Genomic DNA, 12,358 nt, shown 5'->3' on the forward strand with positions numbered 1-12,358 from the left:
AAAACATTAAAAAAATCATTTATAGATTCACAAAATAGATTGGTAGTTGCCAGAGATGGGGCAGAGTGGAGTGGGGGGCCAAAACAGGTGTAGTGGGTCAAAACATAGAAGCTTCAGTTACAAAATAAATGAATCTTGGGGATATAATATAAAATTGTTAAGAAAATGAATTTTAAAAGTTATTATATGAGAAAGTTAAAACTATGTACGGGTGACTAGTCTTAATTTGGTGATTCTTTCACAATATATACACATTTAGAATCATTTGTACATCTGAAACTAATATAATGTTTTATGCCCATTATGCCTCAATAAAAAATAAAAACAGAAAATAAAAACAGTGAAGATTTATTATTCTAGACATTAACAGTACAGATAATATAAATATGTAAAATATATCTATACAATATCCATTTCAATAGTATCTTGCATGTTTGAATTACTCATCTTTGGGGCAAACTGTTTTCCACTAAAGACTTTTGAAATATCACATTCCATTATTGATTTCAGCCCCTTCTTGGTTTTTGCTTCTTTTTATCACAGCTTGCAATAAAAAATGGCTTTATGTGGGGGCACCTGGGTGGTTGAGTCAGTTGAGTGTCTGCTCCGGCTCAGGTCATGATCTCCTTGTCTGTGGCTTAGAGCCCTGCATCAGGCTCTGTGCTGACAGCTCAGAGCCTGGAGTTGCTTGGGATTCTTTGTCTCCCTCTCTCTCAGCCCCTCCCCCACTCTTTCACTCTCTCTCTATCTCTCAAAAATAAAAATTAAAAAAAATTAAAAGTTGGCTTTATGTAAATTGGGAATATGGCTGGGTGGGAAAATTAGTTATATGAAGGTCTGGTGTTAATACTAATTTGATTTCATTAGGAAAAACTGGCTTATGTTTATAAATTTCCATAATGTATATCAAATAGAAATTCCATGAAACTATTAAAATTGTTGGCTTTCATACCTGAAATTTAAAAATACTTTAATATTTTACATATATGGTGTAGAAAATATAACTCTATTAAAATTTCCAAAAACTAACTGTTCTTTAAAATATTTAGTGCCTTGACTTGTTTTCTTTCTTTTTAAGATGAAATTTATTGTCAAATAGGTTTCCATACAACACCCAATGTTCCTCCCAAAGGTGCCCTCCTCAATGCCCATCACCCACCCTCCCCTACCTCCCAATCCCCATCAACCCTCAGTTTATTATCAATTTTTAAAGTCTCTTCTGTGTTGGCTCTCTTCCTGTCTAACATTTTTTTTCCTTCCCCTCCCCCATGATCTTTTGTTAAGGTTCTCAGGATCCACATAACAGTGAAAATATTTGGTATCTGTCTTTCTCTGTAAGACTTATTTCACTTAGCATAACACTCTCCAGTTCCATCCACATTGCTAAAAAAGGCCCTATTTCATTCTTTCTCATTGCCATGTAGTATTCCATTGTGTATATAAACCACAATTTCTTTATCCATTCATAAGTTGATGGATAATTAGGTTCTTTCCATAATTTGGCTATTGTTGAAAGTGCTGCTGTAAACATTGGGGTACAAGTGCCCCTATGCATCAGCACTCCTGTATCCCTTGGGTAAAATCCTAGCAGTGCTATTGCTGGGTCATAGGGTAGATCTATTTTTGATTTTTTGAGGAAACTCCACTTTGTTTTCCAGAGCAGCTGCATCAGTTTGCGTTCCCACCAACAGTGCAAGAGGGTTCTCCTGTTTCTCCACATCTCTCCAGCATCTACTCTCCTGATGTGTAAATTTTAGCCACTCTGACTGGCTTGAGGTGGCATCTCAGTGTGGTTTTGATTTGTATTTCCCTGAAGAGGAGTGACGTTGAGCATCTTTTCATATACCTGTTGGCCATCTGTATGTCTTCTTTAGAGAAGTGGCTATTCATGTCTTCTGCCCATTTCTTCACTGGATTATTTGTTTTTCGGGTTTGGAGTTTGGTGAGTTCTTTATAGATGTTGGATACTAGCCCTTTGTCTGATATGTCATTTGCAAATACATTTTCCCATTTCGTTGGTTGCACTTTAGTTTTGTTGATTGTTTCCTTTGCAGTGCATAAGCTTTTTCTCTTCATGAGGTCCCAATAGTTCATTTTTGCTTTTAATTTTCTTGCCTTTAGATGTGTCAAGTAAGGAATTGCTGTGGCTGAGGTCAAAGATTTTTCTTCCTGCTTTCTCCTCTAGGGTTTTGATGGTTTCCTGTCTGACATTCAGGTCCTTTATCCATTTTGAGTTTACTTTTGTTAATGGTGTAAGAAAGTGATTTAGTTTCATTCTTCTGCATATTGCTGTCCAGTTCTTCCAGCACCAGAGACTTTTTTCCATTGGATATTCTTTCCTGCTTTGTCAAAGATTAGTTGGCCATACTTTTGTGGGTCCAATTCTGGAGTTTCTATTCTATTCCATTGGTCTATGTGTCTGTTTTTTGCCAATACCATGCTGTCTTGATGATTACAGCTTTGTAGTAGAGGCTAAAGTCTGGGATTGCGATGTCTCCTGCTTTGGTCTTCTTTTTCAATATTACCTTGGCTATTCAGGGTCTTTTGTGGTTCCATACAAATTTTAGGATCGCTTATTCTAGCTTCGAGAAGAATGCTGGTGCAATTTTGATTGGGATTGGGATTGCATTGAATGTGTAGATAGCTTTGGGTAGCATTGACATTTTAACAATATTTATTCTTCCAATCGGAATGTTTTTCCATTTCTTTATATCTTCTTCAATTTCCTTCATAAGCTTTCTATAGTTTTCAGCATACAGATCTTTTACATCTTTGGTTAGGTTGATTCCTAGGTATTTTATGCTTCTTGGTGCAATTGTGAATGGGATCAGTGTCTTTATTTGTCTTTCTGTTGCTTCATTATTAGTGTGTAAGAATGCAATTGATTTTTGTACGTTGATTTTGTATCCTGCGACTTTGCTGGATTCATGTATCAGTTCTAGCAGACTTTTGGTGGAGTCTGTCGGGTTTTCCATGTATAATATCATGTCATCTGCAAAAAGTGAAAGCTTGACATCATCATTGCCAATTTTGATGCCTTTGATTTCCTTTTGTTGTCTGACTGCTGATGCTAGAACTTCCAACACTACGTTAAACAACAGCAGTGAGAGTGGACATCCCTGTCGTGTTCCTGATCTCAGGGGGAAAACTCTCAATTTTCCCATTGAGGATGATATTAGCTGTGAGCTTTTCATAAATGGCTTTGATGATGTTTAAGTATGTTCCTTCTATCCCGACTTTCTCAAGCGTTTTTATTAAGAAGCGATTCTGAATTTTGTCAAATACTTTTTCTACACCAATTGACAGGATCATATGGTTCTTTTCTTTTCTTTTATCAATGTGATGTATCACATTGATTTGAGAATGTTGAACCAGCCCTGCAGCCCAAGAATGAATCCCACTTGATCATGGTAAGTAATTCTTTTTATATGCTGTTGAATTGGATTTGGTAGTATCCTGTTGAGAATTTTTGCATCCATATTCATCAGGGATATTGGTCTCTGGTTCTTTTCTTTTTTTTCTTTTTTTTTTTTTTTTGCTGGGTTTCTGTCTGGTTTAGGAATCAAAGTAATGCTGGCTTCATAGAATGAGTCTGGAAATTTTCCTTCCCTTTCTATTTTTTGGAACAGCTTGACAAGGATAGGTATTATCTCTGCTTTAAATGTCTGGTAGAATTCCACAGGGAAGCCATCTGGTCCTGGACTCTTATTTGTTGGGAGATTTTTGATAACAGATTCAATTTCTTCACTGATTATGGGTCTGTTCAAGTTTTCTATTTCTTCCTGTTTGAGTTTTGGAAGTGTGTGGGTGGTTAGGAATTTGTACATTTATTCCAGGTTGTCCAGTTTGTTGGCATATAAATTTTCATAGTATTCCCTGATGATTGCTTATATTTCTGAGGGACTGGTTGTAAGAAATCCATTTGCATTTGTGATTTTATCTATTTGGGTAAACTCCCCTTTCTTTTTGAGAAGCCTGGCTAGAGGTTTATCAATTTTGTTTAGTTTTTCAAAAAACTAACTCATCTTTATATTGATCTGCTCTACAGTTTTTTTTAGATTCTATATTGTTTATTTCTGCTCTGACCTTTATTATTTCTCTTCTTCTGCTGGGTTTGGGGTGTTTTTGCTTCTTTGCTTCTATTTCCTTTAGGTGTGCTGTTAAGATTTTGCATCTGGGATTTTTCTTGTTTCTTGAGATAGGCCTGGATTGCAATGTATTTTCCTCTCGGGACTGCCTTCACTGCATCCCAAAGCATTTGGATTGTTGTATTTTCATTTGTTTCCATATATTTTTTAATTACTTCTCTAATTGACTGGTTGACCCATTCATTCTTTAGTAGGGTGTTCTTTAACCTCCATGCTTTTAGAGGTTTTCCAGACTTTTTCCTGTGGTTGATTTCAAGTTTCATAGTGCTGTGGTCTGAAAGTGTGCATGGTATGATCTCAATATTTTTATACTTATTAAAGGGCTGTTTTGTGACCCAGTATGTGATCTATCTTGGAGAATGTTCCATGTGCACTCAAGAAGAAAGTATATTTTGTTGCTTTGTGATGCAGAGTTCTAAATATATGTCTCAAGTCCATCAGATCCAATGTATCATTCAGGGCCCTTGCTTGTTTATTGAACCTCTGTCTGGATGATCGATCTATAGTTGTAGGTAGAGTATTAAAGTCTCTTGCAATTTCCACATTCTTATCAATAAGGTTGCTTATGTTTGTGATTAATTGTTTTATATATTTGGAGGCTCCTGTATTTAGCGCATAGACATTTATAATTGTTACCTCTTCCCGATGGAAAGACCCTGTAACTATTATTAACGGCCTTCTTAATCTCTTGTTACAGCCTTTAATTTAAAGTCTAGTTTGTCTGATATAAGTAAGGGTACTCCAGCTTTCTTCTGACTTCCAATAGCATGATAGATAGGTCTTCATCCCCTCACTTTCAACCTGAAGGTGTCCTCAGTTCTAAAATGAGTCTCTTTTAGACAGCAAATAGATGGGTGTTATTTTTTTATTCATTCTGGTACCCTATGTCTTTTGGTTGGAGAATTTCGTCGATTTACATTCAGTGTTATTATTTAAAATATATGGGTTTACAGTCATTGTGATGTCTGTAGGTTTCATGCTTGTAGTGATGTCTCTGGTACTTTGTGGTCCTTGCAACATTTCACTCAGAGAGTTCCCCTTAGGATCTCTTGTAGGGCTGGTTTAGTGGTGATAAATTCCTTCAGTTTTTGTTTGTTTGGGAAAACCTTTCTCTCTTCTTCTATTCTGAATGACAGAGTTGCTCAATAAAGGATTCTCGGCTGCATACTTTTTCTGTTCATCATATTGAAGATGTCCTGCCATTCCTTTCTGGCCTGCCAAGTTCCCATAGACAGGTCTGCCGCTACTGTTATGTGTGTACCTTTTTAAGTTAGAGCCTGTTTATCCCCAGCTGCTTTATTTTCTCTTTATCCTTGTATTTTGCCAGTTTCCGTATGATATGTTGAGCAGAAGATGGATTCAAGTTACGTCAGAAGGGATTTATCTGTTTCTCTAGGATTTCAATGCCTTTTTCCTTCCCCAGCTCAGGGAAATTCTCAGCTATGATTTCTTCAAGAACACCTTCAGCCCCTTTCCCTCTTCTTCTTCTGGAATTCCTATGATACAGGTATTGTTCCATTTGATTGCCTCACTTAGTTCTCTAATTCTCCCCTCATACTCCTGGATTTGTTTATCTCTCTTTTTCTCAGTTTCCTGTTTTTCCATAATTTTATCTTGTAATTCACCTATTCTCTCCTCTGCCTCTTCAAATCAAGCTGTGGTCACCTCCACTTTACTTTGCACCTCATTTATGGCATTTTTTAGCTCCTCATGACTATTTATTAGTCCCTTGATCTCTGTAGCAACAGATTCTCTGCTGTCCTCTGTGCTTTTTTCAAGCCCAGGAATTAATTTTATGGCTATTACTCTAAATTCTTATTCCTATTTATATTGCTGAAATCGTTTTGATCAATTTGTTAGTTGTTGCTACTTCCTGGAGTTTCTTTTGAGGAGAATTCTTCCGGTTTGTCATTTTGGGTAGTCCCTGGGGTGGCTCCAAACTGCAGGGGACTTCCCCTGTGCTGTCAGGAGAAACTTGTGTTGGTGGGCAGGGCTGCATCCGACCTGATGTCTGTCCCCAGCCCACCGCTGGGGCCACAGACTGTTGTGTACCTTATCTTCCCTCTCCCAGGGGCAGGACTCACTGTGGAGTGCTGTGGCCCCAGTCTGGACTACTTGCACACTGCCAGGCTTGTGGTGCTGGTTTGATGGGATCTGGCGTATTAGCCAGGGTGGATCAGCAAGGTGCATGGGGGGGTGGGAAGGGCAGGTTTAACTTGGTTTGGTGTCAGTGGTCCCCTGTGGGAGGGGCACTGCAGCACCAGGAGGGAGGCAGGTCTGTCGGAGGGATGGATCTACAGAAGTACAGCATTGGGGAAGCAAGTTCGGTGATGGGAACTGGTTCCCTTTGAAATTTCAGCTGGGGTATGGGAGAGGGAGATTGTGCTTGCCAGTGCCTTTGTTCCCCTACCGAGCTGAGCTCTGTCTTCCAGGGCTCAACAACTCTCCCTCCCAGTGTTGTCTTTCCCTCCCTCTGGTGGAGCAGAGCTGTTGACTTTTAACATTCCAGCTGTTATGTCCTTATGGCTGTCAGGACTCATGGAGTCCGGCCCCTCTGTGTTTGCAAGCCAGACTTGGGGGCTCTGCCTTGCTGGACGGGCTGCCCTTCTGCTGCCCCGGCTCCCTCCTGCCAGTCCGCCAGTCCGTGAAGCTCGCACCACCTCTCCGCCCTTCCTACCCTCTTCTGTGGGCCTCTTGTGTACACTTGGCTCCAGAGAGTCCATTCTGCTAGTCTTCTGGTAGTCTCCTGGGTTATTTAGGCAGATGTGGGTGGAATCTAAGCAATCAGCAGTAAGAGGTGAGCCCAGTGTCCCCCTATGCCGCCATCTTCCCCTGTCTCTTCCAGGATCCAATAGATCTGATACAATCTAATAAAATGTATGAATTTGGTTCAGGGGTAGTCCAGTCCAGGCTGTCTACTTTAGATAAGAAACCACTGTTCGTTCCTCTAGTCCATGGCAGGTGCTCCATATCTGTTAGACTCATTTACCTGAAATCTGCCTTGTCTTGTTTTTAAGGCTGGAAAATCAAGTGGTGATTTCTCATCACTGAAACCCGCTGAGTCCATAAGAACGACTGGCCACGTGTCTCAAAAAATTTTAGCACCAGCACATTTCTGGTATATACCATCTAAATACAGGCTAAAGAGTTGAATATAAAAAGATGAAGGTGATTAGCCAATTTTCAGAAATCAGTTTCAACGCTTATAGCCAGTTATAACACACACAATACTTACTGTATTTTGAAAAACAAAAGAAATTCATGCCTATTAATCATGCTGTGATTCTCACCTCTTCTGCATCAGTGCTGTTTAGTTCTTCTGATTTAATTTTATTGTAAGTATCCAATATATCAGTACAGCTCTGATCCCTAAGAAACAAGTCAAAAGATACTTCAATATATTATTTTTAAAATCAGAAGTCAGCTCCTCTGGAAGATAAAACTGCTTCTTACCCAATAAATCGAAGTAAGACATCAGTTACAATTTTGGCTGCTTTAACTATAGGACTATCTGGCTCATTGAAAGTCCTGGCATTATGCTCAATGTAGCGAACCTCCCACATTAATGCTGATATTCTCCTATGAAAGAAAAAATAATCCTGTTACTTTTTTGATATATATAAAGTCTGTTCTAAGAATTTACAACATAGAACAACTAGGCACTCAATCACGGCATGTCAAAGGTGTTCTAATACATGTATGTAACTTAATATATGTGTATAACTGATATGCACTAATATAAAGGTATATAGTTACAGTATTTGAAGTGTAGGAAGCATTAAGAACCAGTGGACTGCATATTGGAAAGAACTGACCCAGGACATCATGGGTAAACAGGGATTTTAACGAAATAAGTATAAACACAGTGTTTTGATAAAGTCAAGGAAATGTTTAGTTTTCAGTGGAAGAAATGAGAAGATCAAGAAAAAAAAAGAAACCAGGTTTCAGAAAAATAATTTTATGTAGTTACTTTTATGATATGTATTATCAAATTAAATTGTAGGTAATGTTATAAAATATACCCAATTGGCTATATTTATAGCCAGCTCATGTTGGAATAACTGTGATTAGGACACAGTGGACTCTGGGGTTAGAGATGTACCAAAGGGTGCCCTCTACTACTCTCTCATAATTGACTCCCAACTGAAATGAAGAAAAAATTTACTTGGCCCTTTATCTAAACACATTTTAGGGCTGGTAATTAAATCTAACTGCTGCCTAATTCCTCAACAAGGGATTTAAACATGCTCCAACTTTCTAGAGCACCTTAATCATGATGAATCCACAAACCACTTACTTAATCTGCCTTTAATAAACTAAAGTTAACAATAGTTTTTGTTTCACATGTGATTTGTGCTACTCATAATTTCTTCTCTGTCCTTTATTCCATACTCCTTACCCTGGAAGACTGAGAATCTATCAAAAAAGGTAAATTAGTGTTCCAAATCTTTAAAAGAAATTTTGGAGTATACTGAATGATTATTTTATAGTAAGAAAACACAGATCTCACTGTATCATTATACAAAAAGGAACACAAAAGATGTAAAGCTATAAACTTTATAAATAATAAAACTAAACAGACCTGTAAAAGCGATTTTCAAGTCTCCGCCTGATGGTGTTGAGGTCAGTTGGATAAGCAACTACTGTACAATACAAGGGATAGGCACTGAGATCCACTGGAACAGCAAAAGGGCTGGCAAAATCTATAACATTACCAAAATCAAAAAAGGTAGTTATAAAAGATAGTAATGTTTCATGTTAACAAACAAAAACTTTATAAATCAGAAGGGAGGACAATATACTACATTACTAAAATTAAATGATCCAATTATGCAAATATTAGACAAGTATCATTAAAATGTTATTCTTTTTATTTGGACATAATATCTATGAATCATGTATGATACATTGGTTCAAATCAGGTGCAATGAGATGAATAAAAGGAGAACTTCAAATCTGTCTTTTCTGGATAAATGCCAAACAGCTCAAGTGATATGTTTTAGATAATATAGCTTAGACATGTAAGTAAAAAGTATTACTCATCCACTGTGTATCAAAAAACTCAACCAAAGTCAAGCACAGAGAATAGCTAGAGAGCCAAAATGACTCAAGAAAGTAAAAGACCACTATATACCACGTCTTCACTATTATATAAGCTCCCAGAGAATAGAAAAAAAATTTATCAATCATTACACTGGCCAAACATATAAAATATCAATATTAAAACTAGAATCACTTGATTAAAAGTGCCTCTTGAGTTAAAAGTATACAGTGAAAAATATATTTCCTTTTATAGAACTTAAAATTCTGCTGGTTTTCCTTGTTCCTTCCTAATATTCTTTCATATTCACCATACCCAGGGACAGAAGGTGGTTGATGCCCTGAATAACCCGTTCACATTCCTCATCTCTGGAGTGAGCCCCCCACTCTCCTTCCTGGGGTTTGTATAGCAAAGCAGTCAGTTCCTCCTGGGACACAGGAACACCAGCACCAACTTCATCTGGAAAGGCAGCTATGTATAAGATTAAAAATCAGAAATGATTAGTTTCCAATACTGTGCTACTGATACTGAATTATAATTCATTTTTAAAAGCATATTTACTTCCTTCTGGAATTGGCTCCATATCCCAGGGGCTCATCTTTTCTCTCTCATTATTGTCCCAGCTATTAAAAAATAACAAGATACAAATCAAATTCACAGGACACTTACTTTTATATATCACCATAATTTGCATGACTTCCTGGGGGTAAAATTTGGAAAAGGGCAATACAGTTTTCCTTAAAGTACAATTTCACTTACATAAAGATGATTAACCTTTAATTATAGTTCACCAATATGAAATAGAGAGATCAGTAAACTTACACTTAGTTTTACTTGGCTTTTTGTTTGAATTCCAATCAAGCATGTATTCAATATTAGACCAGGGTACATAATGAAAATTCCTTTCAGGTTAAGAAAGTCAATTTTAATAGATCAATTCTTTCTGTGAGATAATCTACTTTATCCTAATAGTTTAAGAATAACAGCATCTCCAAAATTTTATTATTCCCTTGTGATCCACAATATGCAAAATTAAAGTCAGTCCTCACAGAATAAACATTAATCATTCTTGAGAAGAAAATTTCATTCATTAAGAATCTTACAATGCTGGTATTTAATGAAAAACTAAAGTAAATGTTGTAGACAAATAGTACATCCAAACATAATACAGTCACCTGTGCCTAGAATTCATACCATTAAATAAAAGACTGGGTACTAATATTTATTGCTATGTTCCAAACAATTACTTTAAACAATGAATTAATTTCAGGATTCTTCATGAAATAATAGTTACAATTCTTGTCTAAAACAGAAATACTTAAAAGAAAATACAGGCATAAGGGAGGTACAAATAAGTCTTCAGTTCCTGCTTTGTTTTAGCACGCATATTGGACCAAGAGGTTTATCATCAAATTCCTTCCTTACAGGTACCAGGATTACTTCCTTAATGGTACAGGTTAGATAAAGATAAGTCAAAGTAACAACGTAGTATTCCTGGTAGGGTCAGAAAGTCCATATAGTACCACAGTATTATATCAGGCATAAAATACCGTAACTGTACTTACTGAACACTGTAGCACTGGAAAGAACTATCAGGATACTCTGGTTGAAAAGGTTGCTGACTCTCCACAGTCCCAAACCACCAGGCATCATCAATTATACTGCGGAATCTATCACCTATAATATTTTTGGAAATTCTTAAAAGAATGTTTTTGAGAGAAACAGCTTTGTTCACACTTTAAATTGCTACTTTTTGTTGGACAAAGTAGCCTTGTATCTAGCATTATTAGAGGTTTCAATCTGAGTTTCCCAGATAAGTAAATTTTATATTTTACTCTAAGGTTTTGACTTCCAAGTACTAGTAATCTTTCTGAGATAAATCAAATATGTCCATGTCTTCTTAAATAAATGTTACCACATATAATCTAATTTTTATCAATTACTTAGGATCATTATTAGGCATACTTTTTCTTGTACTGTACATATGTTACTACAGTTCTTTTCCTTTTTGCTTTCAGCTTTTTGCCTTTAATAATTTCTTCATACTATTCTGCCTCTAAAGGGCTAAGGATTATAAAACCAAACCATTGCAGACAAAAATGTTTCTCCCATATAAGAAAGGAGAATTCAAAAGTACTAATAGCAACCATTTACACAGTATAAATTTTAAATATTTAGGTTACATCTTAAGTGCTATCATTTATTGCTCACATCACCTTGTAGGTGTGTTCTGATGTGATTGTTATCATAAAGATAATGGAAGTGAGACACAGAGAGATTAAAAACTTGCCCAAGATCAAATAGCTAGTGAAGGGTTAAAGGAAGGGATAGGAGAGGAGGAAAAGGGAGAGGAAGAGAAAAGGTGCAGAAACAGGTAGAGGTACAGAGAGAAACAGAGTGAGAGAGAGAGAGAAAGAGTGACAAAGAGAGAAAGAAAGAAAGAAAATCACAATCAGTAATGGCCTGCTTAAGAGCCCAAGTGTTAAGTACTCTGTATTAGGCAGTACTCTATATTAGGGCAAGTGACATTTGATGGTTTTTTTTAAAAATCAGATTTGTATTCTAATGGATTAGATATTTGCAGAAAGATTAGAGGTTATATGCTAAACACAATGTGCATAAAATCACCTAAACATAACTGAGAAGGAAAATTTAATTTGATTTTTCTAATTTGGTTAACAGCTTTTACCAACTAGATGTTATACTAGCTTATTTCTATTAAATTATAATTAAAATGTTACTCTATTTCAAACTTAATTGTTGTTAAGTGAGAATTTTATACTCACCAATCTGCCAGTTCCTTTCTTTGGCTTCATTATAAAACTGATGTAGCACAAGGAAGTCAATGACATCTGGCATGTCATGATACCTGTATAAAAAATAAAGCACATATGAATCAATATACAAATATAACAGCATATGATACTAAATATCCAGAGATCTATGTTTAAAGTGGAGTCATTTAAAAAATGTTGTAAGCCTCAAGGTTCCTGCAAATGTCTTTACTTAAACTCCATCTGCTTTTGTTAGTCCCCTGCCTATTACTCTATCACTTTAATAACATAAAGACACCAATGAAGGTCCTTAAAGCTTAGTATAAGGTATTTTATATTAAGGGCTCTTAATATAAAAGAGTCTATAATTAGAAAAGTATGAATTGATGTTCTTT

General features: G+C 36.4%; 1 protein-coding gene across 5 annotated transcripts in view; it reads right to left on the minus strand.

Annotated features, from left to right (window-relative positions):
* The window catches only part of BRWD3 (bromodomain and WD repeat domain containing 3), a 235,406-nt gene that overhangs the window by 57,367 nt on the left and 165,681 nt on the right, over positions 1-12,358 (minus strand). For 4 of the 5 annotated variants that reach the window (XM_045472781.1, XM_045472780.1, XM_045472782.1 and 1 more), the window contains 7 exons: positions 11,976-12,058; positions 10,755-10,866; positions 9,751-9,812; positions 9,505-9,660; positions 8,731-8,851; positions 7,602-7,727; positions 7,439-7,517 (listed from right to left, as the gene is read on the minus strand). In XM_045472781.1, the coding sequence (XP_045328737.1) occupies positions 7,439-7,517; positions 7,602-7,727; positions 8,731-8,851; positions 9,505-9,660; positions 9,751-9,812; positions 10,755-10,866; positions 11,976-12,058 (739 nt within the window). Of the gene's footprint in view, positions 1-6,892; positions 7,289-7,438; positions 7,518-7,601; positions 7,728-8,730; positions 8,852-9,504; positions 9,661-9,750; positions 9,813-10,754; positions 10,867-11,975; positions 12,059-12,358 lie in introns of those variants that run through there. The other variant, XM_045472785.1, reaches the window with a different exon arrangement.

The sequence above is a fragment of the Leopardus geoffroyi genome, chromosome X (assembly GCF_018350155.1).
Source record: "Leopardus geoffroyi isolate Oge1 chromosome X, O.geoffroyi_Oge1_pat1.0, whole genome shotgun sequence".
Lineage (NCBI taxonomy): Eukaryota > Metazoa > Chordata > Mammalia > Carnivora > Felidae > Leopardus > Leopardus geoffroyi.